At 44.1% G+C, this 25879-nt stretch overlaps 1 protein-coding gene across 2 annotated transcripts in view; it reads right to left on the bottom strand.

Annotated features, from left to right (window-relative positions):
- The window catches only part of LOC143785063 (uncharacterized), a 54406-nt gene that overhangs the window by 21379 nt on the left and 7148 nt on the right, over positions 1–25879 (bottom strand). Inside the window, exons 3-4 of one of the 2 annotated variants that reach the window (XM_077273732.1) lie at positions 22698–22771; positions 16006–16756 (exon numbers count right to left, since the gene is read on the bottom strand). The exons of the other annotated variant lie outside the window; for it this stretch is intronic. Coding sequence (XP_077129847.1) covers positions 16362–16756; positions 22698–22771 — 469 coding nt within the window. The 3' untranslated portion in view covers positions 16006–16361. Of the gene's footprint in view, positions 1–16005; positions 16757–22697; positions 22772–25879 lie in introns of those variants that run through there. 2 annotated transcript variants of the gene reach the window in all.

The raw sequence follows: 25879 nt of genomic DNA, 5'->3' as shown, positions 1-25879 counted from the left end.
AATACAGTGATCACAAGTGACATTATACACTGTAGCTCTGTATATAGTTGAGGAAAGAAAAATGATTTTATTTTCACGGCTCTGCGTTGTAAACTTCTGTGAAGCACTTGGGGGTTCAAAGTGTTCACCACATATCTAGATAAGTTCCTTGGGGGGTCTAGTTTCAAAAATGGGGTCACTTGTATAGTGTCAGTGTACAGATAATACAGTGATCACCAGTGACATTATACACAGGCGCTCTGTATATAGTGTCAGTGTACAGGTAATACAGTGATCACAAGTGACATTATACACAGGAGCTCTGTATATAGTGTCAGTGTACAGGTAATACAGGGATCACCGGTGACATTATACACAGGAGCTCTGTATATAGTGTATAGTGTACAGGTAATACAGTGATCACCAGTGCCACTATACACAGGAGCTCTGTATATAGTGTATAGTGTACAGGTAATACAGTGATCATCAGTGACATTACACACAGGACCTCTGTATATAATGTCAGTGCGCAGGTAATACAGTGATCACCAGTGACATTATACATAGGAGCTCTATATATAGTGTCAGTGTACAGGTAATACAATAATCACTGGTGACATTATACACAAGCGCTCTGTATATAGTGTCAGTGTACAGGTAATACAGTGATCACCAGTGATATTATACACAGGAGCTCTGTATATAGTGTCAGTGTACAAGTAATACAGTGATCACCAGTGACATTATACACTGTAGCTCTGTATATAGTGTCAGTGTACAGATAATACAGTGATCACCAGTGACATTATACACAGGCGCTCTGTATATAGTGTCAGTGTACAGGTAATACAGTGATCACAAGTGACATTATACACAGGAGCTCTGTATATAGTGTCAGTGTACAGGTAATACAGTGATCACCAGTGACATTATACACAGGAGATCTGCATATAGTGTCAGTGTACAGGTAATACAGTGATCACCAGTGACATTATACACAGGAGCTCTGTATATAGTGTACAGGTAATACAGGGATCACCGGTGACATTATACACAGGAGCTCTGTATATAGTGTACAGGTAATACAGGGATCACCAGTGACATTATACATAGGAGCTCTGTATATAGTGTATAGTGTACAGGTAATACAGTGATCACCTGTGACATTATACACAGGAGCTCTGTATATAGTGTATAGTGTACAGGTAATACAGTGATCACCAGTGACATTACACACAGGACCTCTGTATATAATGTCAGTGCGCAGGTAATACAGTGATCACCAGTGACATTATATACAGGAGCTCTGTATATAGTGTCAGTGTACAGGTAATACAATAATCACTGGTGACATTATACACAGGCGCTCTGTATATAGTGTCAGTGTACAGGTAATACAGTGATCACCAGTGATATTATACACAGGAGCTCTGTATATAGTGTCAGAGTACAGGTAATACAGTGATCACCAGTGCCATTATACACAGGACCTCTGTATATAGTGTATAGTGTACAGGTAATACAGTGATAATCAGTGACATTACACACAGGACCTCTGTATATAATGTCATTGCGTAGATAATACAGTGATCACCAGTGACATTATACATAGGAGCTCTATATATAGTGTCAGTGTACAGGTAATACAATAATCACTGGTGACATTATACACAGGAGCTCTGTATATAGTGTCAGTGTACAGGTAATACATTGATCACTAGTGACATTATACACAGGAGCACATTATACCTTTTTCTACCACACTTTTTCCTTCCACTCAACTTTCCATTAATATACTTGGATACAGAACTGTGTGATCAGACAGCTTCTTTATCAATGACCATTTGTGACTTACTCTTCTTGTGAAGTGTGTCAATAACTGCCTTCTGGGCATCTGTCAAGTCAGCAGTCTTCCCCATGATTGTGGAGCCTACTGTACTGAAACAGACTAAGGGACCTTTGTAAACGCTTAGCAGCCTTTGCAGGTGTTTTTGTTAGTTATTCTAATTTACTGAGATAATGACTTTTGGGTTTTCATTGGCTGTAAGCCATAATCATCAACATTAATAGAAATAAACGTGTGAATTAGATCACTCTGTGTGTTGTAATGTTTCTATATAATATATGAGTTTTATTTTTTTGTATTGAAGAACTGAAATAAATTCACTTTTTGACGATATTCTAATTTTGTGAGAAGCACCTGTATTTAAGGCCCATTTGTCACGCTGCAGCTCTGCAGGTGAATGCAACCTCCACTACATGGCAGCAGAGTGGAGGGAGGACTATAATTCACCAGAGCAGACCAGCAGCACTACAGTGAGGATTCCACTAGGTGGCAGCAAAATAGTCAAACAAGCGGGGTTAATACCAGAGTGCCAAAACCTACCAAGGGGAATGCCAAACACAGGGTCAGAGAAGCGCCAGAAGGTCAATACCAGTCAAAAGTGGAAATCCAAACACAAAGGGAAAACACTGAGTGGGGGAGGGAAGGGAGGAAGGAACAGACATGGGTAAAGTCAATAAAACACAGCAGGATGGCTCAGGGTATCACCAGAGTCAACTACTCATGCCGTAGGCAGAAAGTATAACTGACACTGCCTGCAGGATGCAGTGGAGAAAAATAGCAGACCCAACACCAGAACGAGGCAGGGAAAAGTTAACCACTGACATGCCCAGACCGGGAAAGGGGGAGAAGGGACTCAAAACCCAGTCTGGATCATGACACCATTAAGACAATCATCTGTGTCTTGGGATTGTTTCTCTAGACTTCAATGTTTGATGTGCTCCACCTTCCATGTAAACCATGCTTTAACTTGGTTCCATATCTGCTGGGTTCCACTTTATCCATCCCGCTACTTCCAAAATTCCTGAGTGTACCAAGTATTTGCTGTTCCTGTGACTGCCTGCTTGCTGCATCTTCGCCTGGGGTCCATGTGCCCACCAGTACCTGAAACATAGAGGATCCACCTCACCAAGTGAGCATTACAGGAAGATGTCAAAACCAAATAGATCACCTCCTCCTGACGTAGCAGGCTGGGCTGCTGGTCTGCAGTACCATTGCAAGACATTTTTAAATGTTGGAGTCATTAGAAAAGGACAGATAAATGGATTGATCAAGAAGTAATAGCGTAATCTGAGGTTTTATAGGCAAAGCATGTGTTGTGGAATAAAAATCAAGTGACGAAGGCTGCTCTAAATGATAAGAGTAACGACTCTTACACCCCTTACACTCTTTATCCAGAGTTACACACACCCTATAACTCAGCCTACACCCCCCCACTTGTCATCCAGAGTCACAAACCCCTGTAACTCCACCTACAACTCTTCCACTCCTTACCCAGAGTCACACCCACCCTGTAACACCTCCTACAACCCTCCCACGTCTCACCCAGAATCACGCACCCCCTGTAACTCCTCCTAAACCCCTCCCAACTTTCTCCCAGAGTCACAGTCCCCCTGTTACTCCACCTACACCCCTCCCACTCCTCCTCCAGAGTCACACACAGCACCACCACTGCAGAGAATAGAAGTAATGCACAAAGCACCAGAACAGCAGCCCTGACTATACATATTTTCCCCTGCTCCTCCTCACTGACATGAATGGATGACTTCAAGAAGAACTGACTATATTCATATGATAAAGGGAGTACAGCAGGGTGTATACACATTATACAGGGTATTCAGCACTGTGTGCACGTGTGCAGCGATGAGCAAAAAGGTAACAATATTTTGAACTTTTGACTTTCGGGCTCCATATCTCCCATCCACCACAGCTTTGAATGTGAGACTTCCAACATTTTATGGACAATCATCTTGGCTATCTCATACGTAAAGCAGAGTGCTGGCGCTGCACTCACATCTGCCGCAGTGTCTATCACCCAGGGCCCAGGACGTCTTCAGAGTGGGCAGCGATCCAAGAACTTAGTAAGTAACTGCAGCGCTGCCCCCTGGTGACGCCCTATTCCAGGAGGGGTGGTGGACGCTGCAGGGAGTGAGTGCAGCCCCAGCCTCCTATGATGTCACCACTGAGTCTCCTCTCAAGTGAAACGTCACAGAAAGCGCAGTAATAAGAAAGAAAATTAGAGATTAGCTGTATAGGGAAAAGTGTAGGGTATTGTATAGTAAAGCAAATTACAAAAGTGGCTAGGGTGTAAGGATAGATATTTAGATAATATATTTTAGGCGCTCGACCACCTCTTTAATTATTGTCTTGATGTGTGAACTGAGGAATATTTGTTGTAGCAAATGCTAAATTAGACAATAGTTTTGGAGTCACATTTGTCTTGTTATTCTCAGTAGTTATGGCATCTATCCATATTGTCGATTATCTTATTGCCTCTCTGCATGGTCCAGCTGGGACATTTGCTATGTTTTAGATTATTACAGGTAATTTTAGGCTTTTTTATTGAATGTGTTTGTTTCACTGCTACAGTATTTCATCTGACTGATCAGTTCCCCAACAGGAACATATTTGATCACATGTGCAGGACGGCACAATGATGCTGATAATGTAGAATTGTTTTCCATAGGTTTTTACGTGGGATCATCATTATTCCTGTTTTTTTATCACCAGTCAAAATAATATCTAAATAGTTGATGCTGATACTATTAAAACTGTAAATAAATGTCAAATTCACATGATCTTTATTAATATAATAGAAGAAATCCATGACCTCCTCCTGATCCCCCCTCATATTAGTAACAAGTCATCTATATAGCAGCCATACCATGTGATATGGGGAGGGGGATTATCTTCACAAAAAAAAAAATAATTTTTTCCCATTTTACCATGAAATTATTAGCTGCAGACTGGGAAAATGTTGCCCCATTGAAGATCCCTGTTGCTGTAATAAAACAAACACAACAAAATTTCCAATGTTACAGAATTGGATTCTGTATTGTGACTTTGTATGGCATCTGATTTTGTTTTTTTGAAAAGCCATAGGTTTGAGTGAGCAAGTCACATCCAATTTATGGAAAAAATAGTGCAGGGTATAAGTTTTTAATGCTCAGATTTGGTCAGTGAAAAAATAAATAAAATCACTCATCTGCACTGCCGCAAATAACTGTCACAAATCATTAAGGGGTTCGGGGCAGCTCTGGGTCTGCTGGAATTTAAATGTAGTTTTTTCCTTTGGTCCAGTAAGAGTTAATGTCAGTCTCTTGCTGGCAGCTTTTTTTAGGCTGGTCAGCTGGTGTTGGTTGGTAACCACTCCCACCTCCTTTTAAATAGTCACATGACCCATCAGCTGATCGTCGGTTATAGTTTCTTCTATGCAGACCCGCTAGGTGTGTTGAGCTCTCCTGTGACGGTGGTGTTGCCGCTCTTGGAGTCCTGGTTACCTGGTGCCATTTACTCTGCTGCTGTGGAGCTTAGCAGCAGATTCTGAGCCGAGTAGTATGTTTCTGTCAGTCCCTTGTTTGTCTCATTCCCTGTGTTATATTACCTGCAGTGGTGAGGCTAGCGTCCTAACCGGCCAGTGCGCTAGCCTGAGTTAGCTGAGATGACAGTCAGAAACTAGGCACGTGTTGGCGGCGGGAGAACGGACCCGCATGGGTCATTAGGGGAACTTAGGAACAGGCAGAGGTGGGTGTCAGGAGGTGTCCCATCCTTCGCTCCCTACTGTTAGGGCCTTCACCTACCTTTATCAACCCATTGTACGTACGCATTGCGTCATCGACCGGACATACCTGTCTTTTTGTGACAATAACATTGGTCTGAGTGTTGTCCACTTTTGCTACGTAAGTCATCTGTTGCTCTTCACTGACAAAACTTAGACTTTCTGCCTATTAGACACATCCGAAAGTGCAAACTTATAAAGATTTATGTTCATTTTATTTCATGTACACTATTTCTGCAATGTGGAGTGCGGCGTATGTTATGAACCGCAAACCCTGAACTTAACACCACAACTAGAAGTAGCCGTGGGGTGTACCTAACAAAACCCTAGACACCTCGACACAGCCGGAGGACTAAATACCCCTATAGATGGAAGTAGGAATACTAACTTGCCTCAGAGCAGAACCCCAAAGGATAGGCAGCCCCCCACAAATATTGACTGTGAATAGGAGAGGAAAGACACACACAGGCAGAAAACAGATCTCAGCAAAAGAGGCCACTCTAGCTAAACAGGGAAAGATAGGACAGAATACTAAGCGGTCAGTATTAAGACACTAAAAATATCCACAGCAGAAAATACAAAAGGTTCCACAATCTAACTAAAGACATGGAATGTATATCTGCAACTCCTGAGAATCCATCGAGACTGAGGAATTACTGATACAATCTAAGCTGGACAAAAAAACACTGAATAGCACTAAATCATAAGCACACAGCATGTGTGCCACAAAAACCAGACACTTATCTTTGCAGATTTGGTAGCCAGGCAGAAGGAACCAGGCAAGGAAAAAAACCTCCAAAAACAATGGACAACTGGCAAGGACTAAAGAATCCTGCTCGCCTAAATACCCCAGTCAGGACTGCAATCAGCAGATCCACCTGACCAGGGCTGCAGCCCAGAGACAACTGCATTACCACCTACAACCACCGGAGGGAGCCCAAAAGCAGAATTCACAACAGTACTCCCCCTTGAGGAGGGGTCACCGAACCCTCACCAGAGCCCCAGGCCGATCAGGACGAGCCAGATGAAAAGCATGAACCAGATCAGCAGCATGGACATCTGTTGTGAACACTGTTTTCGGGCTCCCTCCTGTGGTCGTGAGTGGTACTGCGTGAGTTCTGTTTTTGGGCTCCCTCTGGTGGCTCTTTTGTTTTTCTGCGGGTCTGTGGCTGGGATCAGCTGCCTCGTCACCTGCTATTCAGGTTTCCTATTTAACTCACCTGGACCTTCACTTTTTGCCTGCTGTCGTTGTATTCAGAGCTGGTCCTGATCTCTCCTGACTTCATTCGTTTTCAGTCTCGCCAAGAGAAGCTAAGTTTTTTGCTAGTTCATTTTTGCTCATCTTTGTACAATATGTTTCTTAGTATATGATGAGTTCTGTCCAGCTTGCTAATATGTGATTTTCTCGCTTGCTGGTAGCTCTGGGGTGCTGGATTGCTCCCCTCACATCGTTAGTTGGTGTGGGGGTTCTTGCATTCTCTGCGTGGATATTTTTGAATAGGGTTTTATACTGACCGCACAGATTCTTTGCTATCCTCTTTCTATTTAGTGATTAGCGGGCCTCCTTTGCTGACCCTGTTTTCATTCCTGCGTTTGTGCCTTCTTCTTTACTCACCGTTATTATTTGTGGGGGGCTGTTCTAAACTTTGGGGTTATTTCTCTGAGGCAAGTGAGGCTTTTATTTCTCTCTAGGGGTAGCCAGTTTCTCAGGCTGTGAAGAGACATCTAGGATTTTAGGAAACGTTCCACAGCTGCCTATAGTGTGTGTGGTTAGGATCAGGTTTGCGGTCAGTCTAGTTCACACATCCCCAGAACTCGTCCTATGTTTTTCTTACTTAGCTGGTCAGATTTGTGATCCTAAGCCACTAAGGATCATAACAGTACAGCAGGCCTGAAAGTGTTAAATGCATTGCAGAAGCGGGATAAGAGAAGTCCTGAGTGCATTTTTTTTTCTTTGCTGCAGTTTGTCTAGCTTCTCTCCTCCCCTTAATCTCTGGGTGGCTCTGAGTTCAGCTGCAGATATGGACATTCAGAGTTTGACTTCTAGTATGGATCATCTTACTGCAAGGGTACAAAGTATTCAGGATTATGTAGTTCATAGTCCTATGTCAGAGCCTAAAATACCTATTCCTGAATTGTTTTCTGGAGATAGATCTAGGTTTTTGAATTTTAGGAATCATTGCAAGTTGTTCCTTTCTTTGAGACCTTGTTCCTCTGGTAATCCTGCTCAGCAAGTTAAAATTATTATTTCTTTGTTACGTGGTGACCCTCAGGATTGGGCATTCTCTCTGGCGTCAGGAGATCCTGCATTACTGAATGTGCATGCGTTTTTTCTGGCGCTTGGATTGCTTTATGAGGAACCTAATCTTGAGGACCAGGCAGAAAAGGCTTTGCTGGCCCTCTCTCAGGGTCAGGATGAAGCAGAGGTTTATTGTCAGAAATTTAGGAAGTGGTCAGTGCTTACTCAATGGAATGAGTGCGCCCTGGCAGCGATGTTCAGAAAGGGTCTTTCCGAAGCCCTTAAGAATGTTATGGTGGGGTTCCCCACGCCTGCGAGTTTGAATGAGTCTATGACTTTGGCCATTCAGATTGATCGGCGTTTGCGGGAGCGCAAACCTGCGCACCATCTGGCGGTGTTTTCTGAACAGAAACCTGAGTCTATGCAATGTGATAGGATTCTGACCAGAATTGAACGGCAAAATCACAGATGTCAGAATGGGTTGTGCTTCTACTGTGGTGATTCTGCTCATGTCATCTCAGATTGTGCTAAGCGCATAAAAAAAATCGCTAGATCTGTCACCATTGGTACTGTACAGCCTAAATTCATTTTGTCTGTTACTTTGATTTGCTCTCTGTCATCCTACTCTGTTATGGCTTTTGTAGACTCAGGTGCTGCTCTGAATCTGATGGATTTGTCATTTGCCAGGCGCTGTGGTTTTATCTTGGAGCCTTTACAATTCCCTATTCCACTAAAGGGAATTGATGCTACGCCATTGGCCAAGAATAAACCGCAGTACTGGACTCAAGTGACCATGTGTATGACTCCTGCACATCAGGAGGTGATTCGCTTTCTTGTGTTATATAATTTGCATGACGTTGTCGTGTTGGGTCTGCCATGGTTGCAGGCTCATACTCCAGTCTTGGATTGGAAAGCAATGTCTGTGTTAAGTTGGGTTTGCCAGGGAATTCATGGCGATGCTCCTTTGGTGTCTATTGCTTCTTCTACTCCTTCTGAAGTCCCTGAGTTTTTGTCGGACTACCAGGATGTATTTGATGAGCCCAAATCCAGTGCCCTACCGCCTCATAGGGATTGTGATTGTGCTATAAATTTGATTCCTGGTAGTAAGTTCCCTAAGGGACGACTGTTTAATTTATCGGTGCCAGAACATGCCGCTATGCGGAGTTATATAAAGGAGTCTTTGGAGAAGGGACATATTCGCCCGTCCTCGTCCCCTCTTGGTGCAGGATTCTTTTTTGTGGCCAAGAAGGATGGTTCTCTGAGACCTTGTATAGATTATCGCCTTCTAAATAAAATCACGGTCAAATTTCAGTATCCTTTGCCATTGTTGTCGGATATGTTTGCTCGGATTAGGGGGTCTAGTTGGTTCACCAAGATAGATCTTCGTGGTGCGTATAACCTTGTGCGTATAAAGCAGGGCGATGAATGGAAAACAGCATTTAATACGCCCGAAGGCCATTTTGAGTACTTGGTGATGCCTTTTGGACTTTCTAATGCCCCTTCTGTGTTTCAGTCCTTCATGCACGACATCTTCCGAGAATATCTGTACAAATTTATGATTGTGTATCTAGATGATATTTTGGTCTTTTCTGATGATTGGGAGTCCCATGTGAAGCAGGTCAGGATGGTATTTCAGGTCCTGCGTGCCAATGCCTTATTTGTGAAGGGCTCAAAATGTCTCTTCGGAGTCCAGAAGGTTTCCTTTTTGGGCTTTATTTTTTCTCCTTCTTCTATTGAGATGGACCCAGTCAAGGTCCAGGCTATTCATGACTGGACTCAGCCTACATCGGTTAAGAGTCTTCAGAAGTTCTTGGGTTTTGCTAATTTTTACCGTCGCTACATCGCTAATTTTTCTGGTGTAGTTAAGCCTTTGACGGATTTGACCAAGAAGGGTTCTGATGTGACTAATTGGTCTCCTGCGGCCATGGAGGCCTTTCGGGAGCTGAAGCGGCGGTTTTCTTCGGCTCCGGTCTTGTGTCAGCCAGATGTCTCTCTTCCTTTCCAGGTCGAGGTTGATGCTTCTGAGATTGGAGCAGGGGCTGTTTTGTCACAGAGAAGCTCTGATGGCTCTGTGATGAAGCCATGTGCCTTCTTTTCAAGAAAATTTTCGCCTGCCGAGCGGAATTATGATGTTGGTAATCGGGAGTTGTTGGCAATGAAGTGGGCATTTGAGGAGTGACGACATTGGCTTGAGGGAGCTAAGCATCGTGTGGTGGTCTTGACTGATCACAAAAATTTGATTTATCTCGAGTCTGCCAAGCGGTTGAATCCTAGACAGGCTCGTTGGTCGTTGTTTTTCTCCCGTTTCGATTTCGTGGTCTCGTACCTTCCTGGTTCGAAGAACGTGAAGGCTGATGCTCTTTCTAGGAGTTTTGTGCCTGACTCTCCTGGAGTTTCAGCGCCGGCTGGTATCCTCCGAGAGGGGGTGATTTTGTCTGCCATTTCCCCAGATTTGCGACGGGTGCTACAGGAATTTCAAGTGGATAGACCTGACCGTTGCCCACCAGAGAGACTGTTTGTCCCAGATAGATGGACCAGCAGAGTTATTTCCGAGGTTCATTCTTCGGTGTTGGTGGGTCATCCTGGGATTTTTGGTACCAGAGATTTGGTGGCTAGGTCCTTCTGGTGGCCTTCCTTGTCGCGGGATGTGCGTTCCTTTGTGCAGTCCTGTGGGATTTGTGCTCGGGCTAAGCCTTGCTGTTCTCGTGCCAGTGGATTGCTTTTGCCTTTGCCTGTTCCGAAGAGGCCTTGGACGCACATTTCCATGGATTTTATTTCGGATCTTCCAGTCTCTCAGAGAATGTCTGTCATCTGGGTGGTTTGTGATCGTTTTTCTAAAATGGTCCATTTGGTGCCCTTGCCTAAGTTGCCTTCCTCCTCCAATTTGGTTCCTCTGTTTTTTCAGAATGTGGTTCGTTTGCACGGCATCCCTGAAAACATTGTGTCTGACAGAGGATCCCAGTTTGTGTCCAGATTTTGGCGGTCCTTTTGTGCTAAGATGGGCATTGATTTATCTTTTTCGTCGGCCTTCCATCCTCAGACGAATGGCCAAACCGAGCGAACTAATCAGACCTCGGAAACTTATTTAAGATGTTTTGTTTCTGCTGATCAGGATGATTGGGTGACTTTTTTGCCATTGGCCGAGTTTGCCCTTAATAATCGGGCTAGTTCTGCTACTTTGGTTTCGCCTTTTTTTTGTAATTCTGGTTTTCATCCTCGTTTTTCCTCGGGTCAGGTTGAGCCTTCTGACTGTCCTGGGGTGGATTCTGTGGTGGATAGGTTGCAGCAGATTTGGAACCATGTAGTGGACAATTTGACATTGTCACAAGAGAAGGCTCAGCGCTTTGCTAACCGCCGTCGCTGTGTGGGTCCCCGACTTCGTGTGGGGGATTTGGTATGGTTGTCTTCTCGTTATGTTCCTATGAAGGTTTCTTCACCTAAGATTAAGCCTCGTTTCATCGGTCCTTATAAAATTTTGGAAATCCTCAACCCTGTGTCATTTCGTTTGGACCTCCCAGCATCGTTTGCCATTCATAATGTGTTCCATAGGTCTTTGTTGCGGAGGTATGTGGTGCTTGTGGTTCCTTCTGTTGAGCCTCCTGCTCCGGTGCTGGTTGAGGGAGAATTGGAGTACGTGGTGGAGAAGATCTTGGATTCTCGTATTTCAAGACGGAGGCTTCAGTATTTGGTTAAGTGGAAGGGCTATGGTCAGGAGGATAATTCCTGGGTTGTCGCCTCTGATGTTCATGCGGCCGATTTGGTTCGTGCCTTCCATGTGGCTCATCCTGATCGCCCTGGGGGCTCTGATGAGGGTTCAGTGACCCCTCCTCAAGGGGGGGGTACTGTTGTGAACACTGTTTTCGGGCCCCCTCCTGTGGTCGTGAGTGGTACTGCGTGAGTTCTGTTTTTGGGCTCCCTCTGGTGGCTCTTTTGTTTTTCTGCGGGTCTGTGGCTGGGATCAGCTGCCTCATCACCTGCTATTCAGGTTTCCTATTTTACTCACCTGGACCTTCACTTTTTGCCTGCTGTCGTTGTATTCAGAGCTGGTCCTGATCTCTCCTGACTTCATTTGTTTTCAGTCTCGCCAAGAGAAGCTAAGTTTTTTGCTAGTTCATTTTTGCTCATCTTTGTACAATATGTTTCTCAGTATATGATGAGTTCTGTCCAGCTTGCTAATATGTGATTTTCTCGCTTGCTGGTAGCTCTGGGGTGCTGAGTTGCTCCCCTCACATCGTTAGTTGGTGTGGGGGTTCTTGCATTCTCTGCGTGGATATTTTTGAATAGGGTTTTATACTGACCGCACAGATTCTTTGCTATCCTCTTTCTATTTAGTGATTAGCGGGCCTCCTTTGCTGACCCTGTTTTCATTCCTGCATTTGTGCCTTCTTCTTTACTCACCGTTATTATTTGTGGGGGGCTGTTCTAAACTTTGGGGATATTTCTCTGAGGCAAGTGAGGCTTTTATATCTCTCTAGGGGTAGCCAGTTTCTCAGGCTGTGAAGAGACGTTTAGGATTTTAGGAAACGTTCCACGGCTGTCTATAGTGTGTGTGGTTAGGATCAGGTTTGCGGTCAGTCTAGTTCCCACATCCCCAGAGCTCGTCCTATGTTTTTCTTACTTAGCTGGTCAGATTTGTGATCCTAAGCCACTAAGGATCATAACAGACATCGGAGGCAAAAACCCAAGAATTATCCTCCTGGCCATAGCCCTTCCATTTGACAAGATACTGAAGCCTCCGCCTCGAAAAACGAGAATGCAAAATCTTCTCAACCACATATGCAGCGCCCCAGAGTCCTGGTCGTTGCAGTACTGTGGCTCCGCCACTATGGGGAGCTACGGTGCGTCCGATGGCACTGAAGGAGTTCATCTGATCAGGTATCACAGACACCAATACATTTCACCGCAGGGCCTCCGGGGGGAGCTAAGGGTTCTATTCATTAGGCCACTCCCCACCATAGTGGGTAAACTGGGGGTCAGGCAGGAAGTTAGAAGAGAAAGCTGACTGGATTGAACGAAGCAACACCTTGTGGCAGAGGGTGTTGTGGAGGAAGAGACAGTAGGGTCTCTGCCAGGGGTGGGATCCTGGCAGAGGCTTGGCATTGGAAAGAACGTAACGGGTCCGCGCCAGCTCCGGGAAGCGGCGGGATTCAAGAAAGGACTAGAAGCGAGATAGATTGTGCTGAGTGAGAAACGAGATCAAGCAATAGGAGAATTCCAGTAGGGGTCGTGCTGTAAGACCGAAGCAACACCCTACTGAGGCGCACTACCGGTGGCCGGAACGCCGAGGGAGTATTATAACATTCAGCTTCAAGCAATACTCTAAACAGCGGCAGGACAGTCAGTTTAAGGCGGGCTGTCTAACACATATCACCTATGAAGTCTTGGGAGGCAATTGCGGGAGAGGGGCGTCTCTAGGGTCCCGGAAGAACTCCAGGCCTACCCGACAAACGGGTGCCGTTCTAACCGTAACATCAGGGAGGGACGGACGATTAGAAGAACATCATTTAATCGAGTTGTGAGGGAACTTAAGAAACAGACACAACAGTTGTGGGGTACTTTCCGTAAGCACAGCAGGGAAGGACTACAACACATAGCGCTAAGAAGGAAGGCACCGATTTCCATCTGTGAAGAGAACTCTGGAAGTGCCATTGGACCGGCCGGACTTGCGCAGCCTGGTGAACCGTATTCTGGACTGAGGACTCAGAGATCTCCAGTAAAGAGGTAAAGAGACTGCAACCTGGTGTCCTCGTTATTTACCGCGACCTGCACCCCACAACTGCACCGTTACAACACCACTTATTGCACCGGACGTCCCCCACTGACAGACAGGGCCACGGACCGGGTCTAGCCACCGTGACAACCCCAGGACTGAGACCTAGAGGCCCGGCTCTGGGTACCCCTCGGCCCTGCGGCGGTGTGGGGGCGCTCCACATACTCCAACTCCCCATCAACCAACACAGGGGCCAGAGGATCAACAGAGGGAACAACGGGTACCACATATTTACGCAATAAAGATCTATGGAAGACATTATGGATAGCAAAAGAGGCCGGAAGCGCCAATCGAAAAGACACCGGATTAATAATCTCAGAAATCCTATAAGGACCAATAAACCGAGGCTTAAACTTAGGAGAAGAAACCTTCATAGGAACAAGACGGGAAGACAACCAGACCAGATCCCCAACACAAAGCCGGGAACCAACACCCCGACAACGGTTAGCAAAACGTTGAGCCTTCTCCTGAGACAACACCAAATTGTCTACCACATGAGTCCAAAACTGGGGCTTATTTTTAGCCAAAGGTGTAGCATCAATGCCCCTTAGAGGAATAAGATTCTGCAAAGGCTGCAAGGGAAAACCACAACGCCTGGCAAACTCAAAGTCCATTAAATTCAAAGCGGCACCTGAATCCACAAACGCCATGACAGAAAATGATGACAATGAGCAGATCAAGGACACAGATAACAGAAATTTAGGTTGTACAGTACTGATGGTAAATGAACTAGCGATTTTCCCTGTCCGTTTAGGGCAGACTGAAATGACATGAGAAGCGTCGCCACAATAATAACACAACTTATTCTGCCGTCTGAATCCTTGTCGTTCTGTTCTAGACAGAATCCTATCACACTGCATTGGCTCAGGACTCTGCTCTGAGGACAACGCCACAGTACGCATAGTTCTGTGCTCCTGCAAGCGCCGATCAATCTGAATGGCCAGAGACATAGAATCACTCAGACCGACAGGCGTGGGAAACCCCACCATAACATCTTTAACGGATTCAGAAAGACCCTTTCTGAAAATTGCCGCCAAAGCATCATCATTCCATTTAGTCAACACAGACCATTTTCTAAATTTCTGACAATACAATTCTGCCGCCTCTTGGCCCTGAGACAGAACCAACAAGGTCTTCTACGCTTGATCCACAGAATTAGGTTCATCATATAATAGTCCTAAAGCCTGAAAAAAGGAATCTACATTAAGCAAAGCCGGATTCCCAGATTCCAGGGAAAATGCCCAATCCTGAGGATCACCATGCAGCAGGGAGATGACGATTTTAACCTGCTGAATGGAATCACCAGAGGATCGAGGTCTCAAAGCAAAAAAAAGTTTACAGTTGCTTTTAAAACTCAGAAATTTAGACCTGTCACCAAAAAATAAATAAGGAGTAGGAATCTTCGGCTCTGAAACAGGAGTCTGAACAATATAATCAGAAATTCCCTGTACCCTAGCAGCAAGCTGGTCCACACGAGAAGCTAATTCATGAACCTCCATGCTAACACAAGACTCCTCAGCCACCCAGGGAAAAAGAGGGAGGAACAGGCAAAATAAACCACAGAAAAAAAAATGGCTCAATACCTTTCCTCCCTTCTTCTGAGATGCATTTAACTCATTGTTGGCCAGTTGTACTGTTATGATCCGGTGACTTTGGAGCCGCATGAGACTTTCTCAGGAGAGGTGGAATCTATACTGACCGCAAACCCTGAACTTAACACCTCAACTAGAAGTAGCCGTGGGGTGTGCCTAACAAAACCCTAGACACCTCGACACAACCGGAGGACTAAATACCCCTATAGATGGAAGTAGGAATACTTACTTGCCTCAGAGCAGAACCCCAAAGGATAGGAAGCCCCCCACAAATATTTACTGTGAATAGGAGAGGAAAGACACACACAGGCAGAAAACAGATCTCAGCAAAAGAGGCCACTCTAGCTAAACAGGGAAAGATAGGACAGAATACTAAGCGGTCAGTATTAAGACACTAAAAATATCCACAGCAGAAAATACAAAAGGTTCCACAATCTAACTAAAGACATGGAATGTATATCTGCAACTCCTGAGAATCCATCGAGACTGAGGAATTACTGATACAATCTAAGCTGGACAAAAAAAACACTGAATAGCACTAAATCATAAGCACACAGCATGTGTGCACAAAAACCAGACACTTATCTTTGTAGATTTGGTAGCAAGGCAGAAGGAACCAGGCAAGGACAAAACCTCCAAAAACAATGGACAACTGGCAAGGACTAAAGAATCCTGCTCGCCTAAATACCCCAGTCAGGACTGCAATCAGCAGATCCACCTGACCAGGGCTGCAGCCCAGAGACAACTGCATTACCACCTACAACCACCGGAGGGAGCCCAAAAGCAGAATTCACAACAGGCGTAGCCATATTAATACATGTCATCCATTAGGTGAAATACCAACCATGAACAGAAAGGTGGAGATCAAGATGGAATAGAAATATTAATAAGAGACAATAACATCATTTTATTTAATTGATAAGTCGCTAAACATCCAGGAGACGACTACTTTATGAATATTCTACTTACGGAGTTGAGGACATGGAGCTTGTGAAGCCAACTAGCATATAATCGGGACAGAGTCCTCAGACTACTTGTCTTCTTACGGACAGCCATATTTATTGAGAATGTTGGGGAACGAGGGGCTTCATATATGGGTAACTCATCCCGAATAAGGAGGCTCAGTATGATGTAGGACATGAGATTGGCTGATCTGCAGATCAATGGCCTTTCTTTGAGAACAATTGAAAGAAAGGAAAATATTTTCCCATTTGCAGTTGTCTCTCCAATTCTTTCCTCCTGGCACGCTCGCTGGCCTCTCTTTCCTGCGCTTTCTCCATTTCTCTCTTGTGGGCAAAATCTAATAGGATTCTCTTCCTCTCGATCTTCTCATTGATGGGATTTCGCGTCTCTTCCATCCGGAAATCCACATCTCTGACAATCTCATACAGACACTTTAGGATCCCCTCATGTTTTCCTCGGGTTTTCAGATGATCTTGCACTGTGTAATTCTCCACGGGGAATATGTTCTCCACTCCCATCATCCTGAACTTCTCCTGAATATCTGGGAGATTAGCACTCAGCTTATGGGTGATGACCATGGTGGGGAAGAGACCTAGATCAGAGGGAAGACAACGTGTTATACCGTATGTGTCTGTGTGATGAGATGGTGAGAGTTAAGATTAGGGTTCTGTTCTTGTGACCTCATCTTTACCTCAAGTACAGATCTATTAGACCCTTATTAACAATATAGGGATAAAGGAGATGCGGATATGCGTCTATTAAAAATTCAATGAAGATATCCAGGGAGTTCACGGTAGTAAAAGTGCAGTTTATTCTCAAGGCTTTCACACCACCCTGCATTGGAGCTATGTCTGTAGATCCTTATAGATCAATGGGAGCTGAATCTTCTATAGATGAGTGAAACTTTGGAAACAAGAATTTACCACATTCGCCAAATTTTTCCAAAATTTTTAAAATTACCATGTGATGGGACAGCTGCAAAAGATTATGGGGAACCTGGACTGGTCTTGTCTGATGCATGTCAGCCTTCTCTGGTGAATGCAATGTATTAAATTTCAGTGGAAATTAGAGGCAATTCGTGCAAATCAAAATTGTAGAAGGGAAGTGCCGACAAAATGTACATATATATATATATTGTAAGGTTTCTCTTACTGAGAGTGTTGGGGGACACTCGCTTGACCGCGATATTTAAGCACACAGCACGGGTTTATAAAAGAAAGCAGTCCATACGGTTTATTAAGCCACATAAACCGGGTTAAGCACAGTTCATTACATAGAATACAACAGGCACCAACAGTCTCTTTGGTACCTGACGGGAGCTCCTGCTCCACCTTGCCGACTCTTCCAACAGCCTTTGGGTAAGCTGCCTAACGGGGATCACCAACTCGCCTGGTCAATACACAGTAGTCAGTCCCGATCTCACCGAAGTACTCCAGCTTCCCCACACTCTGTTAACATGCTTCTGGGTAAGCTGCCTAACGGGGATCCCCAACCTGCCTTTCCGGCACACAGTAGTCAGTCCGGAACTCACCGAAGGACTGCAGCTTCCCCACACAGGAACAGTCTCTGGCTCCGCAGATCCTGGTCCTCACCACGTTACCACAGGTCCTGGACCCCGTCCTCCACCTGTCAGCTTAGGTCCTGGACCCCGTCCTCCACCTATCAGCTTAGGTCCTGGACCCCGTCCTCCACCTGTCACAACAGGTCCTGGACCCCGTCCTCCACCAATCAGCTTAGGTCCTGGACCCCGTCCTCCACCTTTCAGCTTAGGTCCTGGACCCCGTCCTCCACCTGTTACCTCAGGTTACCAGGATCACGCCGGTGGCCTAGTCCGGGTATTCTTCAGGACGTCCTTCCGCAGCCGGGCACATCCAATACCCAGGCCACCCGAAGCCAAGTCTCACGGTCTTAGGTGCTCTCCGGACCCTAGTCATTCCTAGGCCAATCCAGCACCATTCGGGACCCTAGTCATTCCTAGGACAGTCCCGCACCGTTCCCAGGTGCTTGCAGGACCCTAGTCATTCCCAGGACAGTCCAGCACCTTCATCGGTCAGGTCCATACACAGGTTCCACACAGGAACCACACAGGACCTACCGGACACACCTCCCATGTGACCCACATCCTGGTCACATTATATACCTGAAACCACACCCCTGGATGTGTGTGTGGATGTGTGGCTAGTCTGACCCTCCCGTCTCTCATGACTAGCCTAGTAAGTCACCCAAACTTAACTATACACATTACAGAAACTCTTGAGGGACTACAGGTCCCAGCATAAACACAAAACATCAGACTTACTACGCAGACTCCCTCTGTGACACATATCGGCCACTCACAACACTGCCGATCACAGGTTCACCACAAATATCACCACAACAGATACGCCTCCATGCATATCCCGCAGAGCGCACAGAGCGCCCCCTAACTGCCACAGGGGTCACTACACCACCACATATCACAATATATATATATATATATATATATATATATATATATATATATATATATATATATATAAAGTCCACCCCAACACATGTGAATTCCACATAAATAATGCCTTCACCAGTTTCCCAAATATAGATGGAGGGCCAAGGATTATGGTGATATACAGTGGGGCAAAAAAGTATTTAGTCAGTCAGCAATAGTGCAAGTTCCACCACTTAAAAAGATGAGAGGCGTCTGTAATTTACATCATAGGTAGACCTCAACTATGGGAGACAAACAGAAAAAAAAATCCAGAAATTCACATTGTCTGTTTTTTTATCATTTTATTTGCATTTTATGGTGGAAAATAAGTATTTGGTCAGAAACAAAATTTCATCTCAATACTTTGTAAAATATCCTTTGTTGGCAATGACAGAGGTCAAACGTTTTCTGTAAGTCTTCACAAGGTTGCCACACACTGTTGTTGGTATGTTGGCCCATTCCTCCATGCAGATCTCCTCTAGAGCAGTGATGTTTTTGGCTTTTCGCTTGGCAACACGGACTTTCAACTCCCTCCAAAGGTTTTCTATAGGGTTCAGATCTGGAGACTGGCTAGGCCACTCCAGGACCTTGAAATGCTTCTTACGAAGCCACTCCTTCGTTGCCCTGGCGGTGTGCTTTGGATCATTGTCATGTTGAAAGACCCAGCCACGTTTCATCTTCAATGCCATTGCTGATGGAAGGAGGTTTGCACTCAAAATCTCACGATACATGGCCCCATTCATTCTTTCATGTACCCGGATCAGTCGTCCTGGCCCCTTTGCAGAGAAACAGCCCCAAAGCATGATGTTTCCACCACCATGCTTTACAGTAGGTATGGTGTTTGATGGATGCAACTCAGTATTCTTTTTCCTCCAAACACGACAAGTTGTGTTTCTACCAAACAGTTCCAGTTTGGTTTCATCAGACCATAGGACATTCTCCCAAAACTCCTCTGGATCATCCAAATGCTCTCTAGCAAACTTCAGACGGGCCCGGACATGTACTGGCTTAAGCAGTGGGACACGTCTGGCACTGCAGGATCTGAGTCCATGGTGGCGTAGTGTGTTACTTATGGTAGGCCTTGTTACATTGGTCCCAGCTCTCTGCAGTTCATTCACTAGGTCCCCCCGCGTGGTTCTGGGATTTTTGCTCACCGTTCTTGTGATCATTCTGACCCCATGGGGTGGGATTTTGCGTGGAGCCCCAGATCGAGGGAGATTATCAGTGGTCTTGTATGTCTTCCATTTTCTAATTATTGCTCCCACTGTTGATTTCTTCACTCCAAGTTGGTTGGCTATTGCAGATTCAGTCTTCCCAGCCTGGTGCAGGGCTACAATTTTGTTTCAGGTGTCCTTTGACAGCTCTTTGGTCTTCACCATAGTGGAGTTTGGAGTCAGACTGTTTGAGGGTGTGCACAGGTGTCTTTTTATACTGATAACAAGTTTAAACAGGTGCCATTACTACAGGTAATGAGTGGAGGAAAGAGGAGACTCTTAAAGAAGAAGTTTCAGGTCTGTGAGAGCCAGAAATCTTGATTGTTTGTTTCTGACCAAATACTTATTTTCCACCATAATATGCAAATAAAATGATAAAAAAACAGACAATGTGATTTTCTGGATTTTTTTTTCTCAGCTTGTCTCCCATAGTTGAGGTCTACCTATGATGTAAATTACAGACGCCTCTCATCTTTTTAAGTGGTGGAACTTGCACTATTGCTGAATGACTAAATACTTTTTTGCCCCACTGTATATACACCATTGTGTGAAAAAGTGTCCTCCTCCAACAAGCACAATGAGGGCTTGTTGTCTGAATTTGCCTTGAGACAAAGGAATGTCCATGTGCTGGAACAGCTTTTTCCAGGATGGGTGGAAATGAACTAAGTACCGTAGCCAGTGGGTGGGGACAGCACATTAGACTGTCCATGCCCCCACCTCCTGGGACTGAACAGGCCTCTCTTGGGCTGGATGTCAAATCCCAAGAGACAATTTTTCCCTTTCTCTTGTTCCACCGGCATCATGAGGAGCAGATCTGGATGAGGTTCCTCTTATCCCCTGATCCCCTGTTACTTACTTACTGGGCCCTGCATGCTCTTTCATTAACCCCCTAGATATCTATAGCCTCAACCCCTTGTTGGATATTTAGATACACCTGTATATACAGGGACAGTTAGATATTTATACTGTTAGGCGGGTGGTGATAATGGATGTGTGTGGTTAGGTAATGAGGGAGGTATAATATTAGGTAATTGTGGATTTGAATGTGTGCTATTGTTTTGCTATTGCTGTGTTAGTGTCGTGGTACATATATATATATATTCATAGGCGCCAGCTTAGGTACCTGTACAGTATATAATAGACTGTAGACTTTTATGTGTGTAATAAATATTCTTTATTAGTTCACAGTTTTGTGTCAGTTTATAGTATAAGGGACAGACAATGTTAAAGCATTGCTAAGTCATATATTAATTGTTAACAGTCAAATTGGATGTTAATATGCAAATTGCCTCTGCTGAAAAAAAGAGAACTTAACTCTATAGTGCCACCTGTTGGAAGTCGCGATCCTACAAGTCACAATCAACCCTCTAACGAGTCGTGCAATATGACTTAGGATAAAAGCCAAATCAGTATCTCAATTCGCAGACACGGTGTTTCGGGCTGTTGGCCCTCGTCAGTGCGAAGCATGAGAACTGATTTGGCTAGGTGAGAGGCTCTGGACTGGGGTCTAAGGGGTAACGTTTCTCCTTATGGAGAGTGACATACCAGCTCTGGCTTGTCAAGGTAAGGAGGCTTATTCGCCGTGCAATGCTCCTCTGGGAATTTAAATATGCAAATTGCCTCTTCTGAGAAAAAGAGGACTTTACTCTATAGCGCCACCTATTGGAAGTAGCGATCCTACAAATTGGATGTTCATAATTAATATTGGACCCTAATAGAGGTGCAGGAGTTCCCTTTTTAGTAAGTAATTTTGAAGGGAATTTTCCCTCCTTTTACATAATGTAACTAATCTAATTCAGTGCATTGAGTGAATTTCAAATAAATTGTCCCTTATTCGATTTGCATCATCTCTTATAGCAGGAGCACGAGGGAGGAATTGATTTGTAGCAGTCAATGAATTTTGACCGTTACTATAAGGAATTCTGGGTATTTTGGCAATTATTCTTGTTACAACAATGATATACAAATTGCCATTTATGAGAAAATAAACGATAGGAACTCTAGTGTCACCTATTGGAGGTATCAGTCCAAAAAGTCGGTATCGAACATTTGCCTCATGATTTAGGATAAGAAACCAAACAAAACACTCCATTTTCAGACACATGTTTTGGGTTTTTTGACCCTCATCAGCACAAAGCAGTATATCTTTTTTGGCTTTGTAAGATGACAAGGATTTAAGGGGTAAAATTTCTCCTCATGGAGAAGAACCAGCTGGTGTAAGGAAGCTTATGGGCCATGCAATCACCGCAAGGAAAAAAATTACTGTTTATACCCACTGTCAGAGGCCTCTCACCCGGCCAAATCAGATCTCTTTTTTTTCTCTGATGAGGGGTCAAACACCCCAAATCTTATTTCTGCAAATGACATCTGGCTTGGCTTCCTATACTAGCTCATGTGACAAGACTCGTTAAAGGGTTAAGATTGTCTTTTAGAATTGTTACCCCCAATACTTGGCGCTAGAATTCAAGTCCTCTTCCTCTCTGAAGAGACAATTTACATATTTAGCTTTCTATACTAATGATACAAATATATTACACTTTTATTGGAGCAGATTGTTGCTTCAATCTGAAAACAGAGTCAATGAGGCCAGTGGTCTAAGTTATACCAGGGGCAGATGAAGCGGAGGCCACCATGTTGGAAAAGAGGACCAGGTGACAAAGTGGTTTTATATTTCATATATTTTTTTCTACTTTTCCTCAGCCCTCAATAAGTCATCAAAATGGGTGCTGAGCTGACAAATGCCAAAGCAAATCACAAAAAAAAAATCAATATTTAGAAAGGAACGTTTTGGGAAATTTTGAGATTACGTCAATAATTCGCCTCAAGCCAATTCACTCCTCTCTTTTTTGTACCTGTTATATTTCTGGCCTTCAGAATAATATCTCGCAGTTCGGCAGCTTCTTCTGGAGTGATGGATTTCTTTGCACTGTGAGATAAGTGAGACTTTGAAATTTCCATATAAAATAAGCCAATGACACCATAAAACATAAAATACGCTCCTCAACATTGAAGTTAGAGCACCAAGAAGGAAACGTGGCAAATTATGGAACTCACAGGATGCAGACACGTTATTGATCTGCAAATTATGAAAAAGTGGAAACAACATTTTCAATACATCTGGGTTTCTTCAGTCTGGAGTCAGAGCCTCGTGAAGAAAATCCCGGCACTTTCAGTCTTGGCTACTGTCACTGAGGTTATTAATGGATGTCTGAGGACGGTTCTGCCGCTTTTTCCTGGATGCTTTGATAGCCACAAATTGTGTAACCCCATGAATAGGCCTTCACGAGGGAACGTCAAACCAGCCCAACTCCTGGGATTACAGTAGGCGGTGGCATAATATACGGTCACCGGACTCCTCTAGTTTTCATTCCAGGTCATTAACAGTTCAGTGTTACATTGATTTGTGGTGGAAGCAGTGAGGCGGCCATTTCTCCAAAGTTTCACAAGAATTATTTTTCGAAACAACAATGCAATCGGGCACATTGGGGATGTCATTGGTCGGTGATTACACAGGAGCCGCCAGCAGTGGATCCTGATGATTTGAACATTCATCAGCAGAACCTTCCTCAGATGACCATTAATAACACTAGTCGACAAAAAACTTTTATTTCTTTCACAAATAAAAACAAATTATTTTGATTTAAATGTATTTTTCATGCTGAATTTCAATATGCTTTCAGATTTATTCCATCAGGCAATTTTTTTTGTGTGTCACATTTCAAGTTTTATGGAAATACTACAAACTACTTATGTAGTCAACATTATATGAACTACAGCTTACCTAGAACATTTTTGATGATGACTTACAGCAATGACTCTCTTCAGGGTCGAGCCACAACCAGAATACTGGGGCTCCACATTGCCTTATGAAAATGCTCCCCATGATGATCACTGACAGCACCAAGATATTCTGGGAAGAAGTGAACGTGGGAGTCCAAGAAATGAAGTTTTAAGGACAAGTTCCATCCCATAGCTTGGTGTGATTTCACAAGATCATTCAATAATTCACTGTAGTTTTCTGCTTTATGATTTCCGAGAAAAGAAGAGGAGACATTTCTGAAGGACGGCCGGGCTGCTTTCTGCAATAGATATAACAGTTCCTGAAATCGTTCATCGCCCATCACTGATCTTATTTGTGACGATGCCTTCTTCAGTTTCACATCACCGATTTTGGAATATTTACATTTCAAATGTATAAATGCGGCAGGATCTTTATCAAATGCTTTTATGAATTATTTCATCGATCCTCGTTCAAGATGCAGTGGAGGTGGATATATTTTTCAGGACCCAAAACAAAAGAAAAAGGGTAGCATGTATAATAAAGGGATCACCGCAAAATATATTAGTAAAGAATATCAAAAGTTTTTGTTAAACCACACTTGAGTACACAACAAAAGGATTAAAAACACTTAAAATAGCAGCATAAAGCAAACAAGAAAACACGGCCTATAATAAGGTCAGGCCACAGTGTCACCCCACACACAAGCTACCAAGGCAGATTTGAGTATAGGAGATTTAGGGATAGAATAAAGCCCAATGTGTCAGGCCTCTGTAGCTATAAATAGCTGCCCCTGAAGAAGCCAGTCTACTGGCGACACGCGTTGGGCATCCTTGCCCGGTACCACCCCTGTTGATTGCCATCTTTTCATCAGCCGTGATTTATCATGCAGGAACGCTACCTAGGAGGCCTGGTCTATTCATGTCAGGTAGTATAGGATGGGTTATCTGATTGGCTATTTATAGCTACAGAGGCCTGACACATTGGGCTTTATTCTATCCCTAAATCTCCTATACTCAAATCTGCCTTGGTAGCTTGTGTGTGGGGTGACACTGTGGCCTGACCTTATTATAGGCCGTGTTTTCTTGTTTGCTTTATGCTGCTATTTTAAGTGTTTTTAATCCTTTTGTTGTGTACTCAAGTGTGGTTTAATAAAAACTTTTGATATTCTTTACTAATATATTTTGCGGTGATCCCTTTATTATACATGCTACCCTTTTTCTTTTGTTTTGGGTCCTTGTTCTTTTGTAGCATGTTATAGGTGATCCCTGACGGTGGTGCCGACCTATATCTTGTTGGATATATTTTTCAGGATTCACTGAAGATTTCTGCAGGTTCTCCTGTCTTCATGGAGTAGATTCCACCCTTTCAGTCTGGAACTTAGTGGCTCTGATTGTTGTTTAGACAAGTCTAAAATCACAGAGAAAGTCCTTCAGATCTTCTTGAGATAAGAAGTGATGTTCTGATGAACAACTTGCTCGGAAAGTAGGAAACTTCTGACATTGTTGTATGCCTCTTCTTCAGTGTAAGGTCAGAGTCAGAGCTATCAAAATCTGGACATTTGGGCATAGGAAGGTCTTCCCTGTATAAGACCAGCCTCATCGCAGTTGGCAAATTGGGGTAATTAACTGTATATTTTGTTTTAGATGTGATTCCTTAAGTGTTCATTAAGAAGAAATAGCAATCTGTGAAATGGTCATTCGGTTCCCTCCAAACCATCGGAATGGCAGATGGCATCTGATGGGAACCATTTTTCCAACCAGTAAGAAGCCTAACATAAGAAAAACTGTATATGTGGAGCCCAAGACTTTTCCAGGTCACCAAAACTTTACACCCGAAATAAGGCGCATAACACTTTTTTACACGTGTCTCTGACTCTTGAACGTCAGTTCACGGCACATAACGGAAATTGTCTGTATGATTAAACACTTTCTTGGTATTATTGAAAAATGTATAATAATTAATAGAACTACTAAAATGAGAAACAAGCAAAACAATTTAGATGAACAGAACAAACACTTGCGCTGACAGACTCACTGCCGTTTCACTACTGACTCTCTACTTAGGGTACTGTCACACAGTGCAATTTTGATCGCTACGACGGCACGATCCGTGACGTCGCAGCATCGTATGATTATCGCTCCAGCGTCGTAGACTGCGGTCACACGTTGCAATCACGGCGCTGGAGCGATGCCGAAGTCCCCGGGTAACCAGGGTAAACATCGGGTTACTAAGCGCAGGGCCGCGCTTAGTAAC

The sequence above is a fragment of the Ranitomeya variabilis genome, chromosome 7, assembly GCF_051348905.1.
Source record: "Ranitomeya variabilis isolate aRanVar5 chromosome 7, aRanVar5.hap1, whole genome shotgun sequence".
Lineage (NCBI taxonomy): Eukaryota > Metazoa > Chordata > Amphibia > Anura > Dendrobatidae > Ranitomeya > Ranitomeya variabilis.
Note: the sequence above shows the minus strand (reverse complement) of the source record. Positions and strands in the feature narration are given on the sequence as shown.